At 40.6% G+C, this 19,722-nt stretch overlaps 1 protein-coding gene across 6 annotated transcripts in view; it reads left to right on the top strand.

The window, feature by feature from the left end:
* The window catches only part of SLC25A25 (solute carrier family 25 member 25), a 32,836-nt gene extending 13,994 nt beyond the window's left edge, over positions 1-18,842 (top strand). For 2 of the 6 annotated variants that reach the window (XM_044664063.1, XM_044664064.1), the window contains exons 2-11: positions 9,643-9,769; positions 9,925-10,012; positions 11,475-11,510; positions 11,750-11,861; positions 13,655-13,813; positions 14,695-14,847; positions 15,456-15,563; positions 15,681-15,848; positions 16,176-16,326; positions 16,434-18,842. In XM_044664063.1, the coding sequence (XP_044519998.1) occupies positions 9,643-9,769; positions 9,925-10,012; positions 11,475-11,510; positions 11,750-11,861; positions 13,655-13,813; positions 14,695-14,847; positions 15,456-15,563; positions 15,681-15,848; positions 16,176-16,326; positions 16,434-16,618 (1,287 nt within the window). In that variant the 3' untranslated portion in view covers positions 16,619-18,842. Of the gene's footprint in view, positions 1-5,426; positions 5,876-9,642; positions 9,770-9,924; positions 10,013-11,474; positions 11,511-11,749; positions 11,862-13,654; positions 13,814-14,694; positions 14,848-15,455; positions 15,564-15,680; positions 15,849-16,175; positions 16,327-16,433 lie in introns of those variants that run through there. The other 4 variants (XM_044664065.1, XM_044664066.1, XM_044664067.1 and 1 more) reach the window with 3 other exon arrangements.
* The last annotated feature ends 880 nt before the right edge of the window (positions 18,843-19,722 follow it).

Here is a 19,722-nt window from a genome sequence, read left to right as displayed (position 1 = left end):
CTCTCCCTCTCCCTCTCCCTCTCCCTCTCCCTCTCCCTCTCCCTCTCTCTCTCTGTGTTTGTGTGTGTTTGTGTGTGTGTGTGTTATGGAGGGTTTTTGTCAGAGAAGGAGAACCATTCTGAGGCAGAAGTAACCGAGAAGTCTGTGTTCAATAGGAAATTTTAGAGCTCTTGTAAAAAACTTTATTCTTCTAAGATGAACACATAGGAAAGGAAGTTGCTTTCAGTGGAAGCTTTAACCCAGAATGTGCCAGTTTCACTCCAGAAAGCCATTTTAAAGTTCTGTAAAACTATCAGGGTGTCCTAGCCCATCTCTGGGGCTGTCTGAGTCAAAACGAGAATAAATTGTACTTTGTTTAGTCTAAACTGGAGATGAGTAGATCAGTCCTTAGTTTTATGTTTTGTAAAGGTCAGATGCCCTTTGTCTTGGGCCTGAAAAAACTGTCCTCACCTTTAAAATCTAGGAGAATGATAAAAGGATTAAAGGGGATGGAAGGGGTCTGGGAATTGAGATTTCCAGGAGAAAACAATAAGACAGCAAGACTGTGCTGAGAGTTGGTGATCTTTATGGAGTGGTGCATCTCCACTTAAAAGCAGCTTAGTCATCTATATGTTTAAGACTATTAAGTGGATTGTGGGACCAGGTATTAAAATTGCCAGTTGACAGTCTCCTACTTAAGGTACTAAAATTTGTAATCATTTATCTATTTCTTAAACTCTGATTTTGAAAAATAAAATGTCTCTTTGACCCAATACTAAATCTGGCTGAGAGGGAAAGGTGATTTTGTTCTGTTAGAAGTGAAGTCACATTCTCCTCTCACTACTGTATCTGGGACTTTTGGTGCAACAATTTTGCAAAAATTCTATTAGTTCAGGGGCAAAATTCTACCTTCCTGTTTAGATTGTGGGTTAATTAACTGGGAATATTTTATGGAGTATATAGGATAGTTTTGATCATGTTCAGGCACTATCCCTTTTGATGACTGAAAGAGGTTGTTAAAAGGAGCATAGAAGTTGTTATCTTTTGTGTAATGCTTTTATCTTTAGGGTGACTTGCTCTATAACCTGGACTGGCTGGCTGGCTAGCTGACTTTTTGAGTTGACTGCTTTTTCATTCTTGCTTAACTTTTGTTTCCTATACCCATAGTAGAATTTTCTGTATAGAACAGTGTTACTTCTGTGGAAAAGTCTTTGTAGTCTGTGAAATTGGAATAATCAGAAAAGAACATGAGTTCTTTGTTGGGTGAGGGGAGGGGTGGTGGTGGTGGTGGTGGTGCAGGTGCAGGTGTAGTTAGAGAGTTGAGAGATTTGCTAAGCTAAAGAGAATGTGAATTTGGGTTTTGGAGAGGCAGGGCTGGATTTAACTTGTATTTTTACCCAGCATATCCTGAAAGATGATTTGAAGGAGGTAGGAAAGTAGTACATTGGGGTCAGTCTTGCTAAAAACAGAGAAATCTAGAATTGGATACAAATAGAGCTACAGAACCTATTGCCTCAAATTTTCTCATGTTGCCTGTTTATATTCTGATTAAATCTGGAAGTAGTTTAAGGTTGGTCTTTATTTAAGTTGCTTTGCCTTCTGGGATCAGTCACCTTGAATTTTTTCAAAACCCCCACATTTAGAAGTAGTAAGTGCTGGATATAATACATGTAAAAAGAAAAATCTTCATCTCCAGGCCTCAGTTTTCTTATTGGTTAAATGAGGATTGTAGGAATAATGATTTCTAAGGTGGTTTCTAGCTTTAAGTCCTATAATACTTTTTTAATTGACAAATTATATTTCAACATAGTTAACACAAATAAAAAACAAATATATACTCCCAAGAACTAATTTTTTAAAAACTCAACAATTACAATTACACCACAGAGTGTTTGAACCAGATAGTTCATGCCACTTATACTTTTGTAAGTTCTCTTTCCTTAAAGGAAAGGAAGGGCCTTACTTTAATTTTGAGAAGATAAGTACCAGCATTGTTCATTGCTAAATCCCATGATTTTTGGAATACAGATTCTATCTCTTTTACCTATGAACAGAGAGACTGGTAACCTGAGCTTTGCTTTTTTATCTTTCCTACAAAAAGAAGTCTCTAGAATGTTGAATTCTTCTCTTTTTAGAGAAGTTCACATTAGTTGTTGGACTTTAAAAACTCTGGGAGATGTTATTTAATTTTGCTTCTTTTGCCATTCCTTTTTGCCCCCGACAACATTTAGATCTGTTTGGTATTGAATCTCTCTCATCTCAGGAAGCATTTGCCCCAGGAACTGTTCCAATTTTTCTCCTCTTTGTCTTACAGTTAATCCTCAGTAGGGGGAAAAGCAGTTTTTCTGGAATGAGAGATGTGCTCTGTGGCTTTGGAGTGGTTTAATCCTGAGGGGCTGGCTCTCTTCTCAGAAGCTTGAAGAGTTCCCTCATTGTGTGTCTAATTGCTAAGGGTAGGCCGGTGTCATTGGAAACGAAGCCCTGTGCAGTCATGGTAACTCTATCATCAGTGATATTGCAGCCTGGCAGCGAATGATGTGGGCTACCCCGAAGGGTAGGTGGAGATTGAATGGAGCCTCTGGTATGGCTCCTTAACTAATTAGTATTTCCTGAGTTAAACTGAGTCATTGCAAGTGGGGGTGGAGGGAGTTGCCATTTGACCTTATCCCAATACTCCAAAAACTCCCAGTACCTACCCTTTTTCTTCCACGAGATCTTCTGTCACGTGTTTCACTGCTGTGTGAAAAGGCGGTGTAGCAGGTAGAAGCTGTTGGTGATGTTAATTGGTCTGGGGGTGAGAAGATACCTGAGTGATAAATTACTGGTTTATAGGCCAAAGGAAATATACATCCAAGTTCCAAGGGTATCTAGAGTTAGTGTCATTGTCTGAGGAGCCTATTTTGGGATAGGATCAGCATCAGAGGAGGCTGTGCTAAGTTTATTTCAGCATAGTAAATTAAAGTGTAATATGGGGAAGATAGAGATGAATCGAGATAAGACACACTCGGGGAGGAATTAAGGTCAGCCAAAATCTTGGCAAGATATAATTTGGGTATGAATTGTCAGTAATGGAATATAAGTTCTATTTTTGTCTTCCTTATTTTGTTCTTATTGAATATATCTAGGGAAGCTGCTACCCGGTTTTGAATCTTAATTTAAGTAAATTTCACCCTTCATCAAAACCCTTGGGCCATACAAGGACTAAAATGACCTTTTTCAAAGTAGCATTTTTCTTTTTCTTTTTTAAACCCTTACCCTTCTGTCTTAGAATCAATTCTATGAAGGTAGAACAGTGGTAAGGGCTAGGCAATGGGGACTGTGACTTGCCCAGGGTCACATAGCTAGGAAGTAGCTGAAGCCAGAATTGAACGTAGGACCTAGAGTCTCTAGGCCTGGCTCTCAAGCCACAGAGCTACCCAGCCTCCCCCTCAAAGTAATATCTTTTTTTCCAAAATAGCATTTTTCAAAAAGTTATATTTAGAAAACTGGAACATATTCCTTGCTGCTAAGGTGTCCATAAGTATCTTGTTGACCAGTAAGGGGCCCTTTTCTATTCTAAATTCTAAAAACTCTTTGTTTGGCAGTGCCTGGTCTTTGGCACTGTGACATGATTGGCATAATAGAAAGAGTCCTGAGCCATATTGTAGCCCTGCATCCATGTCCAGTGTCTTTAGGTAAGTCATTTCTTCCTACCTCCAGATTTTATTTTCCTTATCTATAAAATAAGTTACTCTAAATAGATTTCTAAGGCACTTTATACTTCCAGAATTCTATGGTGTGATGTGTATGGGGGGGGGGGTTATTTGTTAAGGTTCATTTGGAAATTCCTTTCCAAAATTTATGAAAATGGAGCTCAGGATTAGCTGTGAATTAGTTATGAAAACATATGTAATGGTTTGTTCAGATTAAACCTTTAAACTATTAAATAATGAAACCCTTTTATAAAACAGGTTTCATGGGATCATAGAATTTAGAGGTAGAAAGGACCCAAGAGACCATTTTAGACAACCCCTCTTTTTGAAGGAGAGGAGATTTTGGGGACAAAATAAATGCTACCTATGTTCCATTTGAGCACTCTTTGACTTATGATGCACATGGTTTTTGAAGTAGCATGTTATTGTATTAGGAAAGGCTTAAGTTATTTTTTTAGGTGAATTCTTAATTGGTATCAGTTTAATATGTAATCTTCATAATACAAAGGTAGAGATTTTATTTCTAGAAGATACAATTCCATAGCTTGAGTTCATTTTGATTTTTTTTTCAGATGGATTTTGCAATTCTTATAGAACAGAGTTGACTTTTATTTACCAAAACTATTTGAAACAAAAATTCCAGCAGGAGATGATCCAGACATCTTTTTGTGGATGTTTAAAATAATTTTTTCTACTTAAAATTTTAACTCTTTAACATTATAATTACTGATTTCAATCTTTGCCATTATAAGAATTACAGAGTATATTACAAAGCACAACAAGTATGAACAGTTTCTCACTGATTTTCCTATTACGTGTAACTCAATGGGATGAAGAGTACACATTTGGGTAAAGGAGCAGCCGTGCTTCCAGTTGATGACATCATCTCCAATTCATCCAGGGCCTCTCCTTTCAAGTACTCAGAACACAGAATCATTGAGATCTGCAGTCTTTACCCAAAAAAGAATGACTATATAAATAACTTTTCCCCACACTGAATTATTTAAGATGTTCTGTGCTGCTAATACAGACTTGGAGCTTAGCTCTATATCTTATATTTTTAGGCCACAGCTGGCTTGGATGATTCTGGAAGCAACAAACTGGCACCCTCATATTTTACATCATCACAAAAGCCATTTGTATGTTTAGAGTCTTTGAGATCTCTGGGTAACTTCTTAAGATTGAGTTGTTTGTAACCTCAGGTTCAGTGATTTTTTTTTTCCTGAGGGGATTTTTCCAGGGGGACTGCTGGAAGAAATTTGAAGTTCTGTAGAGACTGAAACTTAGTCTTTGCAGGGTTTCTTTGGACCAGGAGCCAACTGAATTCTCCTAGAGTATATGCTTCGGGTGACAGGGGTGAGCAGGGTAAGTCTTTAGCAACCCTCTGGTGTTCTCTCTCTGTTCTAAGCATGAGATATCCTACCATGAGACTAAAATATGTAATAAGAGATTTTTCTAGAGTAAGTTCAAACATTTTCTTTAAACTTGGTTATTATGCAATGAATTAAATGCATTCAATTAATGATAAATGACGCCCAGCTTTCTCCGTTACTATAGTGGGAATTATTCGCCCAAAGGAAAGATCACTGGCCTTTGAAGCGTAACATGATGGTGTATTTTTGCAAGTATGTTGTTTACCAAAAAAAAAAAGTGACAGGCTGTTTGTTCATCATGGGGACTGGGACCTAGGTAAAAAAAGTTGTTTCAATAGAAGAGAATAAATCACATTGGTCCTTTGGATCTGAAAGAGTTAATTCTGGGGAAGTAGGTGACGCAAACCATTACACATCTAGACATTGAGCAATCTTTCTCAGTGTGCTCTCGTCAGCGAGTTAGCTTTCATTGGCTGCTTAGAAAGGATTTACAGTGGACTTTATCAATTAAGTAAAAGGGCAGGGTTTGAACAGCCAATGACAGCTGAGCAGAGATAGCTCATGTGTGAGTGTCAGGCACCGGCATTTCCATTCCTCATGCTCAAGCTTCTCTAGGAGGATTGTTAAAGCTGTTCCCTGCTCAAGTGGCTGAGCACCAGGCTCCCTGTCAGAATGCTCTGCCTCTGCCTCTATGTGCCACTGATGGGGGAGGCCCAGACAGAGTTCCAGTACTTTGAATCTAAGGGGCTTCCAGCAGAACTTAAGTCCATCTTCAAACTTAGTGTCTTTATCCCTTCTCAGGAATTTTCCACCTACCGACAATGGAAGCAGGTCTGTATTCATCATCATTTCTGGGAGTGAAGGGAGGAAATCAGGTGGTATTGGAAGGAAGAGGGGTAACTTTTGAGGTGAGAATAAGAAGGTAGATAGAACGTGAATGGAAGAGAATAATAAAAAAAAATGTATAAAATGTGAGGCTTTTTTTTTTTTAGTTGGGTTGGGCCAGCAGCCAGTTCCTGTTCTTTGTCATCAGTGACTAACTTCCATGTGACTTAGCCAGGCAGGCAGGAATTACAGGGAAACCAATCTTTCATGTAAATTAATCCTAGAAAATGAATTATTATGTTCCAAGTGATTTCCTGTGAATTGAGAGAGATAGGGAGAGGTGTGAGAATAGCACTGTAGTTGCAAAAAACTTGGACTTTTTAAATGATTATTTACAAAAACCACACATCTGAAAAGGTTAGTCTGAGACTTATTGCATAGGGTTTTTTTTTTCTTTAAATTTTTTTAAACTTTCTTTTCTCTTTTCAAATCTTTACTTTCTGTCTTGGTAACAACTTCAAGACAGAAGGAGCAGGGGCTAGGCAATGGGGATTAAGTGACTTGCCCAGGGTCATATAGGAAGTATCTTGAGGGCAAATTTGAACCCAGGACCTCCCTGCTCTAGGCCTGACTCTTTATCCACTGAACTACCTATCCGCTGCAACATTCTTTTTTTCTAAATACTGGATTCCAAATTCTCTTCTTCCCTCCTGCCACCTCCTCCACCCATTGAGAGGACAGACAATATGATATCAATTATATTGTATAGATTTTTAATGACTTATGTGATTTTGCTTACAGTCGATTTATCTTTTTATTGATCCTTATTCAAGAATGTTTTTCCTTACTTGTCAGGTATAATCATTTTCTGTCCTCTAATTTTCTTTATAATCTAACCAGGGCGACTGGTATGCTTGGTATTTGGTTAAGTGAACTGCCAATATGTCTTTGAGAACTTGTCTGTCAGTATGTCGAAGCAATAGCATACATAAGAAACAAATATTTGTTTACAAAGTGAATGAATGAGAAGAAACATTTGCTTATTACTCATCCATCTAGGCAAACTTCATTACAATAAATGTAGGTGAGCTAGATCTATGTGTAATCACTTGGTGCAGGTGTTCTTTTGGGATAGGGAGGGGAGAGCCAAAGATTATTCTTTCTCTAAAGATAAAGAAACCTGGCCACTCTCAAAAAAAAAAAAAAAAAAAAAGATGACATTGACAGTAGCACCTCAGGTGATTCCCTTTACACCAAACCCTGCTGTCTGGATTTACCACCAGATTTCCATAGTGTGCTTTATGGTTTCTGAAGAGCCCTAAATTAGGTTGGAGTTCCACCCCTACCCCCCCAAAAAAAAACACAAAACCCTTACCTTCTTGTTTTAGTATCAATTCTAAGAATTCTAAGGGCAAGGGCTAAGCAAAGAGGGTTAAGTGACTTGCCCAGGGTCACATAGCTACAAAGTATCTGAGGCTGGATTTGAATCCATTTCTTTCTACTCCAGGCCTGGTGCTCTATTGGAGTTTTATCATCTGTTGCAGGTGGGGAAGGCCCAGAGAAGCAAAATGACGCACCCAAAGCCTTATAGCTAATGAATGGCAGAGCCTGGACTTGAAAGACTCAATCAGATATGGCAATTCTACACTGCTGAAAGTGTGTAGATACTGTGCCTTGTTGTTTAAAGGGTCTAAAGGGTTTTTAAAAGGTCTAAAGCAAAGTCATTTGGGAACATTTTGAAGCAAACAATTGGAGATGGTCTGAATCACAGTCGTCAGCTTAAGGAAATACCTATTCTAGCATTTTGTGAGATGCCTTAGTCCAAACATTGAAAAGCTATGTGGATGAGGTTGATGGCTATCCTTGATGGAATCTAAATTCTATCTGGCCTCTGCAGTAAATTCTCCCAGTAACCCAAGAAGCTGGGCACCATTGGGCCTAAGTGAATGACTGACCATGGAGGAATTATAGACCTAAATAACCACTGAAGTATATAATAGTATACCTATACCTATACACCCTAGCTTATCAGTACTTTCTTTCCTGTTTCCCTTTTCCCTCCCTCCCTTCCTTTCTTCCTTCCCTCATTCCCTCCCTCTCTCCTCTCCCTCTCTCCCTCTCTTCTTTCTTAGTATCAATTCTAAAGTAGAAGAGCCTCAAGGGCTAGGCAATTGCAGTTACATGACTTATCTAGGGTCATGGCTAGGAAGCATGTGAGTCCAGATTTGAACCCAGGTCCTCCTAATTCCAGACCTGACTCTATCCACTGTGCTATCTAACTGCCTCATCTATATTTGTTCTTTTGGAAGAGTTTCTAGGAAATAGATGTTTTCATCAGCAGGAATTCCTTTCAGCACTTTTAATGTCTGTGCAGTCTTGTTGGGCTTTAGACTGGCAGCCAGAGGAACATGATGAATTGACTGTTCCAGGAGAATAAGCCAGCTAATAGGATAACCAGCTTTAAACCTCAACTTAAAAAACCTGGTCCTAGTGCTAATTTACCTTTAATGGTTAGGTTTAACTCTTAGAGAGGGACAAACCATTTTTCTCTTTCTTTATTGTGGGACACTGCTTGGCTCCAGGAGGGATGTCCCAGGGCCAAAGCAGTTCAGGAGGTGCCACAAGATCCTGTCTGATCACCCTTCCTCAGGGTACTGGAATCACTGAAATGCTCTCCTATTACTGAACATCTAAAAATGAACACAACTGCTGAGTATGGATAACTTGACTTCAGAGTAAGCTAAAGACATTTGAAACACATGGCTATTGAAAGGCTCTCTGTAAAGCAATATGAGGATCTAGGGTTTCTAAGCTCATCAAAGGCATCAGTTAGATATTACTAAGTACAGTTCCCATGGCAGAGCATTAGGCTTTTAAATATCCCTTTGAGAGACCTGATATTATGCACATCATTCTTGCCTGAGATTAGGTACTGGCAGTACCACTCAGCACATGCCCAGGAAGACTCCTCTTGGCCTCCTAAGATTGGGCAGTATCTCTGCCAAGTAAGAATTGCCAAGGTCCAGCAGGATTTTTTTATTCTTCAGTGTCTGGCAGGGCCGGGGGGGGGGGGGGGGGGTGCGGTACGGTGAGGGGATAGGAGGGAGCAGGAATGGGCAACCAGGATGTTCTTTGGCTAATGCGACCTCTAAAAGCAGGGTTCCTTTCCTTTGAAGTATTTATTTAAGTTTGCTGAAGTATATGATCTCAAGGTCCAAGTTGGAGCCTCCTATGAGAGTTTCTTCCCTCCCAGGGACTGTACCAGGGTCAGTATAAAAGTACATAGCTGCCAGCCAGCTAACTGGCTAATACTGGCTGTGCAAGAAGTTGGCTTTCAGGTCATCTCAAAGAGCCCTGAACTTTACCTTGATCCCGTGTCTCAAGTTTTTTTCTTATACTCTGGTCGCTTTCCTTTTTGCCTCTGAGGAACACAGACTGCAGTCAGATAGTGGAGTTTGGAGAGGTTGGCCTGAACTTGGAGGCTTCTGTTTTGCATCTTAAGTGGTAGCTTTTAGAAACTGATGTAATTCCATAGACAGAACAAAGCAGTGCTCTTGAAAATGGAACAAACAGAATTCCCTTTGATATCAGGGTAGCCCAAGTATGCCACTTGGGACAGCATTTCATGCCAAATGGGTATTGCGTGCACATGTCTGTTTCTGTGTGTGTCTGTGTGTCTGTGTGTCTGTGTGTCTCTGTGTGTCTTTCTCAGGGGTAGGAATCAAGGTATAGTCCAGCTAAAGAACAAAATCAAACTTTTTTGTTCCCCTCAGAAAATTGTGAAAGCTGGAGATAAGGACCTTGATGGGCAGCTGGACTTTGAGGAGTTTGTTCATTATCTTCAAGACCATGAGAAGAAACTGAGGCTTGTCTTTAAGAGCTTGGACAAAAAGAATGATGGTAAAGCTTAAGTTCATTATATTGGCCTAGTTAATAAACACCATTGCTGACAAGGCTGTTGGCACAAGTTCTGCCTGGTTTACCTCTCTCTTTCTACCCATCCCTTTTGAATTTCTGGACGTTTGTTCTTAGCTCATTGGCTCTTGTTGTTGCAGGCCGCATCGATGCTCAGGAGATCATGCAGTCCCTGCGGGATCTGGGGGTCAAGATCTCTGAACAGCAGGCTGAAAAAATTCTTAAGAGGTAAGTAGTTAACCAGCCTCTGCAGGCAATTCAACACACGTGTGGCAAAAAAGAACAAAAAACTTGTTCTGAGATTAACTCTCCCCTTGGTGGCCTCACATATTCTGACTGTGGTGTCTTTCCTACAACTGCCCAATCTCTGTTCATCTATCTTTGACTTTTCAGGATTGAAAAGAAAAAATAAGCTTGGCTTGGAAGCATTAGAAGCAATCAGCTCCTTTAGGCAAGGGTTATTAATTATAGGGTCATCATATAGAGATCAGGCTCAAATGGACCTTCTAGGAAACCCGATCCAAACTTCTCATTTTACAGATGAGGAAGTAGGTTCACAGAAGGGAGGTATTTGTCCATGGTCACATTGGTACACTATAGTGTACTTGGCAGAGCCTATACAGTGTATATGCTGTATACTTAGTATGCTTAGCAGTATACTTAGCAGACTAATAATAGCAGAACAGGTTTTCTGACTCCAAATCCAGCCTTTTCACTATACCACATGTTTGGGAGAAATTCTCAGTAACCTAGAATGATTCTCCTATCTACTAGTGAATTGTTTGATCTGCATACAAAGAAGAACAGACTAGTTGTGAAAGGGGATTAGACATGGGACAACTAGGTGGCACAGTAGATAGAGCACAAGGTCTGGAATCAAGAGGTCCTAGGTTCAAATTTGACCTCAGACAGTTCCTAGCCTTGTGACCCTCAGCAAGTCACTTAACCCTGATTGTCTAGCCCTTGCCTATCTTCTGTCTTAGAATTGATACTATGAGTTTTAAAAAGAATGAAAGGGAATCAGACATCAGAGAGAGGTCATTGTGAATGGAGTGACAAGTCATGTTCTCATACTATTAAGAGGGAATGATTTTAGATTGCAGCACAAGGAATTAAAATTAAAATTTCTTCCCAAAGAATTGAAATGTTAACTTTAATAGTGACTAGAATTACTATTTTAGAAAATGAATAATAGTAGAAATTTCCTTTCCTGGGATTATTTATTAGGCTAAACCATGAGTTTTCTGTCATAGTTTAGCTACTGCTTTACTTGGAAGCAATCAGAACTAATCCTAGCCAACCCTGTGACTTTTGTTACTACCTCCCCTGATAAATTTGGGACCTGCAAAAACTTTGAGAAGCCTTCCCCAAAGTCTCTGGACTTTTAAGTGTTAATAGCTATTAAAATCTTAATTTTAACAGCTATTAATAATTAATAAAAACAATAAAAATCTGAATAGCTATTAACACTTAAAACTCCATGGAGACTGTATTAGCTGCTGATGAACCAGAATCTAACATGGTCCCAGACATTGTTGCTTTGGAGGGGAGGTGCTTGGGGTGCCCATACTTTTTATGCAGTTATCTGTTACTATTACTGTATGCTTGCTTTGCTAACATCAGCTAATGAGTGTTTATTTGTACTGTTTTTTCCTCTCTCCTTTGCATCCTACCCTTGTCTGTCTGTCAGAATACGAACGGGCCATTTCTGGGGCCCTGTCACCTAGTAAGTATTTATGTCACCTTGGTGACTGCCTTTCCTGCCTGTTCTGAATTTAATTCTATTGTTTACATTGAGTTGCCAGATATAGAGCTATTGGTCTTTTCAGGACTGTTCTCTGTGGTAACTGCTATTAGTATTTGGGTTTGCTAGGTTTGGGAGGGAGAGAACTAACAGATTCTTGTAGTTCATCTATAGAAAAAAAGTTTTCATGTTTGCTTTTTTGTTTTGCTTTTGCCCTATAGCATGGACAAAAATGGAACTATGACAATTGATTGGAATGAATGGAGAGATTATCATCTTTTACATCCAGTCGAAAATGTTCCTGAGATCATTCTGTACTGGAAGCATTCCACGGTACAGTCAATAGCTCCTGGGTCTTGACCTTTTTTTTCAGCTTAGTTTTAGTAATCCACAGTTTATGTGGTTACCTCAGTAAATGCTTGCCATTCCCAGGGTTCCTTCTGCTTGCTCAAGTGTGACTTCTTTTTTAACCTTTATTTTCTGTCTTAGAATCAATACTTAGTATCAATTCTAAGGTATAAGAGTGGTAAGGGCTAGGCAATTAAGGTCACACAACTAGGAAATATCTGAGGTCAAATTTGAACCCAGGACATTTCTAGGCCTGGCTCTCTTCCCACCAAGCCACCTAACTGCCCTTCTAGTGACTTTTCTTTAAAACCCTTACCTTCTGTGTTAGTATAGATACCAAGTATCCATTCCAAGGTATAGGTGTGGTACAAACTAAGCAATTGGGGTTAAGAGACTTGCCTAGGTTCACCATTTAGGAGATGTCTGAGGCCAGTTTAGTATGACTTCAAAAATTTTTAAATTACTTTTGTTTTACTTTTTTTTTCATTTAAAATTTTTATTTTATTTTTTAAAAAGTTTCCATATTTCCATGATTCATTTTCTTTCCCTCCCCTCTTTCCTTCCCCCTCCCAGAGCCTACAAACAATTCCACTGGGTTATACAAATGTTATCACTTGATACTTATTTCCATTTTTGCAATAGAGCAATCTTTTAAAACCAAAACCCTAAATCATATATACATATGAATGAGTAATAAGTCATATGTTTTTCTTCTTCATTTCCACTCCCTCAGTTCTTTCTCTTGATGTGGATAGCATTCTTTCTCATAAGTCCCTCAGTTTTGTCCTGGATTGTTGCATTGCTACTAGTAGTAAAGTCCATTACATTGGATCATTCCACCACAATGTTTCACTTCCTGTGTACAATGTTCTCTTGGTTCTGCTCACTTCACTCTGCATCAATTCCTGGAGGTTCTTCCAGTTCATATAGAAATATTCCAGTTCATCATTCCTTTCAGCACAATAGTATTCCATCACCATCATTAGTTTGACTTTTTTAAAAGTTGCAGGTAGAAATCTCTAGTGGAGGAGAGGGTAAAAGAGCAGATGGACTGGTTTTCAGGGATTGCCACTTTAGAGGTCAGCTCAGAGCTGGCTTTGCCTTGCTGGCTTTGCCTTGGTCTGTACCCTGCCAAGACTAGAAAGTGATATGCACACTTTAGAGCTTCGATGATATTTGCTTAGGGGTTGCATAATGTTCTGCCAGTGTGATCTGGTTACATGTCAAGTTTCAGAAATTTTCCTCCCCATTGCACTCTGACAAAGACCTTTTGGACATTTTATCTGAATTATGGAAACGTCAGGTTACCCATCTAGAAGTCCCAGGCCAGAACAATTTTCTGTATTTGTAATTGTTCTTAGCCCCTTTTTTTCCTAAGTGAATTTTTAGCTCTAAAAATTCTGTGGTCCTCTATCAATATTTGGGGTAAGTCTCCAAAAAACCTTCAGCACTTTTAAGAGGCATTTTAAATTCGTGTTTATTACAATCTGAGCAGAATGGGATTTTATGGAAGATTAAAATTGAGAGAAAAGAAAAAAAAGCATTTTCTAACATCACAAATCAAGTATTGAGAATAATAGATCTACCTGGTCAGTGACTAAGCTAGCCTCATGTCCTCATAAATACCAGGAAAAGATGCTTTGCTGCTATTGCATAATTGGTGATTTGGCCCCGGGAGAGTACTAGAACAGGAGGGTTTGACTGTGACATCCTTGAGAGTTCTGAGGCTTCTGCTTATGAGTGATCATCACTTTGTCTTTTGTTGACTATTCTTACAGATCTTTGATGTGGGAGAGAACCTAACTGTCCCTGATGAATTCACTGTGGAAGAGAGGCAGACAGGGATGTGGTGGAGACATCTCGTAGCTGGAGGAGGAGCAGGGGCTGTATCTAGGACCTGCACAGCTCCCCTGGACCGGCTGAAGGTGCTGATGCAGGTATGAAGAGAAAAGGAAGCCTTGGAACTTCTTTGTTTAGCTTGCTGCTTTGATCCCAAACTTTCCTTGCCTAGAGAAACAAATGGGATGGGCACTCTTGCCTCAGACAAACACAACATTCCAACTGGGTCTGAGGGAGATTTAATCAAGCTGATTTAGTTTTATATGAATCATTTAAGAGCTACTTTGAGCTATAGGACGTAGCCCAGCAGTTTGATGACCAAGTGAGTGTGTCAAGAGGCCTTCAGCATATCTTGTGCAAGGTGCTGGGAAGGGAGCAGATTCTCACTTCACCCAGATGCTAGTTGGAAACATCAGTAGCATTGGCAGAGTCCCTAAGTCCATGTTGACAGGGCCATTGAGAGATCATCTGAACTGATGTCAGACGCAGCATTGCAAAATTGGGTTGCAAGAGGACAGTATGTTGGACTTTGCTTGTGTCTGTATTAACAGTGACCCGTTGTTCTCTTCTTCTCCATCTCCCCTCCCTCTTGGTCCCTGTTTGTTTTCTGGCCCCTTGTGTGCTAGAGTCCACTTATGGGCACAAGAAAGTCGTCATTTTCTCTTTTTTCCCCTTGCCCTCTGTTCCTCTTGTTTGAAAGTCTGTTAATGAATAAAAATTAACTTGCTGTCTGTCATTTTGGAACAAAAGTGCTTGTTTGATCTTAAGAATATGAAAGTGGGTGAAAGTTCACTAAGCAACAACAAATGTTTATTGAATGTCTGTGTCCAGAGCACTTGACTAGGTGCTGTTGAGTAGACAGAAATGAGTAAGGCCTGGAGAGCCCTTGCTGCCTCCTTCATCTTTTGTTAGACAAAAAATGTCAGCCCTCTAATGGTAAAGTCTGTCTTATTGATACTGAACAATTTTTCTCTCCCAGGTCCATGCTTCCCGAAGCAACAACATGTGTATTGTTGGAGGGTTCACACAGATGATTCGAGAAGGAGGGGCTAAATCTCTCTGGCGGGGCAATGGCATCAATGTCATCAAAATCGCCCCCGAATCTGCTATTAAATTTATGGCCTATGAGCAGGTAAGGGTTGCTTTGTTTCAAGAAGGGTATATTCTGGTGGCATATATGGATTGAGCACCAATCCAAGAACTTACCCAACTTTATACCTGCCTACCCAGAACCCAGAGAAAGGCATTGATCCTCACAGGGTCCTTTCCTCTTCCATAACATGGAAATGATGACTATAGTGGCACAAAATAGAGCTTGGCTATTTAACCTAAACTGGTCAATAAGAGGAATCTCCAGGGTGAGGACTGAGTTTGGAAGCGGACCTTTTAAACCCCAGAATTCATTCTTTTTTTTTTTTTATCCCTTAGACTTGATAGGAAGTATGTATTGATTCTTTTTTTCCTGTTTAAATTTTTTTTTTTAATTAGAAACATTTTTTGACAATTGTTTTCTGACAGTTTGCTATTCAGATTCTCTTCCTCCCTTCCTCATTCCCCTTCCCCAAGGCAGTAAATAATCATACTAGAGCTTTCCTGCAATCTAAGGATGCTTCTAAGGCCATAGAGCAGTAAGGACCAAGCAGCGGGGGTTAAGTTACTTGCCCAGGGTCACATAGCTAGGAAGAATCTGGGGCCAGATTTGAACTGAAATTAATTCTTTATTTCGCTTCTCTCTTCCAGATCAAGCGTCTTGTTGGTAGTGACCAAGAAACACTGAGGATTCATGAGAGGCTGGTGGCAGGCTCTCTGGCTGGAGCTATTGCCCAGAGTAGCATCTATCCCATGGAAGTAAGGAGTAATCTTGGTTACATGGATGGAGATGGGGGCACTGATGTCTCTGGAATTGTAGGTGGCATTTTTAAAGAATGAGATATCTTGATGCCAATGTCCTTTTTCCGTTTTTAGGTCCTAAAGACAAGGATGGCCCTTCGGAAAACAGGACAGTATTCGGGCATGTTGGATTGTGCCAAGAAGATTCTGTCCAAGGAGGGAATGACAGCTTTCTACAAAGGCTATATCCCCAACATGCTTGGAATTATTCCTTATGCTGGAATAGATTTGGCTGTTTATGAGGTAACTGACTGCACAACTATGACAGAGAATAAATGGATTTTTCACCTCAAAACCCCCCCCCCCTTTTTTTTTTTTTAAATCCTAGGCTTTCTTTAATGCCTATTACTGTGGTGCCCTCTAGGGAGGGAAGAATAAAGGGAATGAAACCTCCATTTCCCTCTGAAATAATACAAAAGAGAATCTGGAGTGTTTAATAACTCATTTCCAAATAACTCATCTGTTGTTCCGTCTTGATTCCCCCTTACAAAACATTCTTCTTCTTCCTCTGTGATCTCTTACTTGGTGTTTAGAGGCCTCTTGACTCATCCACCATTCTTTTCCTTCTAGACACTAAAAAATACCTGGTTACAGCGATATGCAGTCAACAGTGCAGACCCTGGTGTATTTGTCCTCTTAGCTTGTGGCACAATATCCAGTACTTGTGGACAGCTGGCTAGTTACCCTCTGGCTCTTGTGAGGACTCGGATGCAAGCCCAGGGTAAGAACACTTCTAGGCCAGTTCCAAAAGAAATGCTAATGGGGCCTCAGAGGGCTTTGGGAGGTGCCTGTGAAAGATCTCTGACATTTTGCTATCTTTCATTCAAGCTTCAATTGAGGGAGCCCCAGAAGTGACCATGAGCAGCCTCTTCAAACAGATCCTTCGGACAGAAGGAGCATTTGGCCTGTATAGAGGCTTGGCGCCCAACTTCATGAAGGTGATCCCAGCTGTGAGCATCAGCTATGTGGTTTATGAGAACCTGAAGATCACTTTAGGGGTGCAATCTCGGTGACGGGCAGGTTGGCTCCAGACTGTTGGACTTAACGATCTTGGGCCAAAGTCCCAGGATATATAGCCATCTCATTCTGTGAATGTGTCAACACTAAGCTGACTTAAGCCAAGCTGTGAAAACCCCAGAATGTGTATGACAGCTATAAGAGACAGGGGGAAAGAGGTCTGAGCCTTTGGTCGACACATCAGTCAGTCTCTTTGTAAACCCCTAAGAAAACTTCATTTGTTCCCTACAAAGCCTTCCTCGGGGGCCTAGGGTGGGAACAGGACCTGGGGCTTTCAGGTAAGGAGAGAAGTGCTTCCTGCCATGCCTGCTGAAAAAAATAGGGGCTTGGGAACTGGCTTACTTCCACCATCTTGCACTAAGCAACCAAGCTATTTGTTCCAGAGGATCTTAACCCTCTGGTTTGCTAAGGGTTTTCCCTTTTCAGTCTTTGCTCACTTCCTATCTGCTGTTTTAATTCTTAAAACACACTGTGGTGGGACATTCAGTGTTCCCAGGTCATACCTGTTTATCATGTATGCTCCCATGGTGAGAAGAGATTTAATCTTGAACTTCACAAATAGCATTTTCCAATGTACAAAGCTGCCCTGGTTCCTGCAGGAAAGAGAATGACCAACTTATGTATTTGCTATAAGCAGAGCACCTGTCATCCAGGAGAGAGACAGTGCAGTTCATTGAATAATGAACTGGTGCCCTGCATGTCCGTATGCATGGCAAGGGTAGGTAAGGTTAATCCTTATCTATCTCAGCAGCCTCACATCATAATGCATGACTTCATTGAGTAATATTGTTCGGCCCTTGGAACTGAAGGGCTTCTCCTCCCTACTCAGTGCCCTGAGGCACCCTGAACTGGCTCCCAGGCAGGGTCCAGACCAAGAGTCCACTCAGAGATTAAGCCACTCTCCCGTGTAGGTGTCAGTCTGTTCCTCCGTCAGGAAAGGGACTCCTTGGCATATTTTTCATTCCTGGTGAGAGTTAAAGGCTTTAATTCTGGTGGAGTTAGTCAAGAATAAGGGATTTAGTTCACCAGAAAGAGAAATAAATAGGTGTGCAAATTTCTCCTTTGCTTCTGTTATGGAGTAGGAAGAAGAAGGGAGTGGTGGAAGCATTATTTCTCTGATTTCATTAAGGTCTGTTTGAGGACAGGTTTCTAATCTTGAGATTCTTGTCCAATTCCTAATTGGGGCAGAAAGGGATCAGCCTCCCATTCCACTGAAGCAATGTATTATACTCTTAACGCATATTTATTTTGTATTTATTTGAACAGAGTTATGTCCTAACTATTTTTATAGATGTGTTTAATTATTAGTCTGTCCTTCTTAGTTTTTTTTATCCTTATTTATGTTCATAGTTGATCATACCTTCTTGGCACTGTGCAGCAGCAGGAAAGCTATGGGGAAGACCCTGGATAGGCATGTGAAAAGGGCCCCTTCATTCCATGTAGCCTTTGCTGCCTGCCTTAGGTCTACAAGATCAATCAGGAGAAATTTCCTTCTAGGCTGGAGCCTGAGGATTGGGGAGTGAGAGAAATGGGATCATGGTGAGGAAGAGACTTGCCTTTGCTGGAAAGTCCAACCTTACTCTCCTGGAGCAGTGCATGTGATTCAAGAAGGGATGAGGTTGTGTGAATGAGAGACAATTGGGGTTAATGGGCACAAAAATTTATTTGGAGAGAGGGAGAGTGGGGAAGGAGAAATCTCAGGGATTTCCAAGATGAAAATCCAAATAATTTCCCAGAATCAGGAAGAATTTTTTCAAAAATATTATTTCTGTTTGAATCAAGTGGCTATAAAGACCCAACTCTCCAGGTGCCTCTGGAAGAGGGAGGAGCCTTCTGGTAAAGGAGGGCTTGGTCCACTGGATGGCTAAATGGGAATGGTTTTGCAGTTCATCTGCCCCATTGGAAAAAGGGGCCTGTCCCCTTTCCATTCAGACTGACGTTCCCCACTTCTTGGAGCCAGGAGACCAGCTGCTTTTTGGAGCCTTGGGTCTTGCTGCTTCCTTTCTCCCCCTTCTTGAAATAGTGGTTGTAAATCATTTGACTAGACAGTCACACTTTCATTCCACCAGTATGGCCTAATGGGAAAAACACAGGATGCAAAGATCAATGCAAAATTACTGTCTTTTTAGTTATAACTGGAATTTGTCCAAAAGCAAAATTAAGCAACCCAACATGGAAGTTTTCACTTAGTACAGCCTTCTAATAAAGTTATTTCAATGCTGATCAGACTCTGGTGTTTGTGATGTGTGGCTTGGGGAACTTAAAGGGGTTTGTTTATTCTATTCGGTGAGTTAATCATCTCTGGCTTACTCTCCTATTTTCTTGGATTCTCTCCTCATCTCTGATTGTCGGGACCCATTTATTTTGGGTACACTAGCTTTTACATATATTTTCCTACAGTCGGGACCCATTTACTTTGGGTACGCTAGCTTTTGTACACATGTATAACACATCATGGACACGAACAAACGTCACCTGGCCAATGTAGGCCTGGAAGGACTGGCCTGGGAATCAGTAAGCCATCAATATAGAAAAGTCACTTTTGTTCTTTGTGTAAAATGAAAGTGGTTAATGTATACACCTACCTGTAACATTCTAGAAATAATTTTCCAACCATTAATTCTTGACAAAACCTGCTTTCCTCTAATCAGCTCCTCTATAGATGGGCAGTTGCCAGGTTTTATTTTTCTCCTCTGCCCCAGCTTGAGATTCCATGGTTACCCAGATAGCCTCTCCTCTTAACTCCATTATTGTGGCCAAGTCATGTGTATTTCCCCTAAATATGACAAAGCCACACTTCCTTTAAGCCCCCTTAATTCTCTCTTCCTGGGTAAGCATCCACAAAGATCTGGGTTTTAGGTTTGGCGTTGATTTCCTTCCTTTCCTAGGCATTTGGGAAGAAATCTGAACCAGGCATGGTGGCAACCAAATCTTTGTATTTTGTATTGTCCCATCCCAGGCAATTGGAGTTAAGTTCCTTGTCCAGGGTCACCCAGCTGGGAAGAACCCCAGGACTTCCCATCTCTAGGCCTGGCTTTCCAGCCACCTAGCTGCTGCCCTTGGCTTTTTACTAACATCTTCCTGCTTCCTGTATTGTGCC

The sequence above is a fragment of the Gracilinanus agilis genome, chromosome 2 (genome assembly GCF_016433145.1).
Source record: "Gracilinanus agilis isolate LMUSP501 chromosome 2, AgileGrace, whole genome shotgun sequence".
NCBI lineage: Eukaryota > Metazoa > Chordata > Mammalia > Didelphimorphia > Didelphidae > Gracilinanus > Gracilinanus agilis.
Note: the sequence above shows the minus strand (reverse complement) of the source record. Positions and strands in the feature narration are given on the sequence as shown.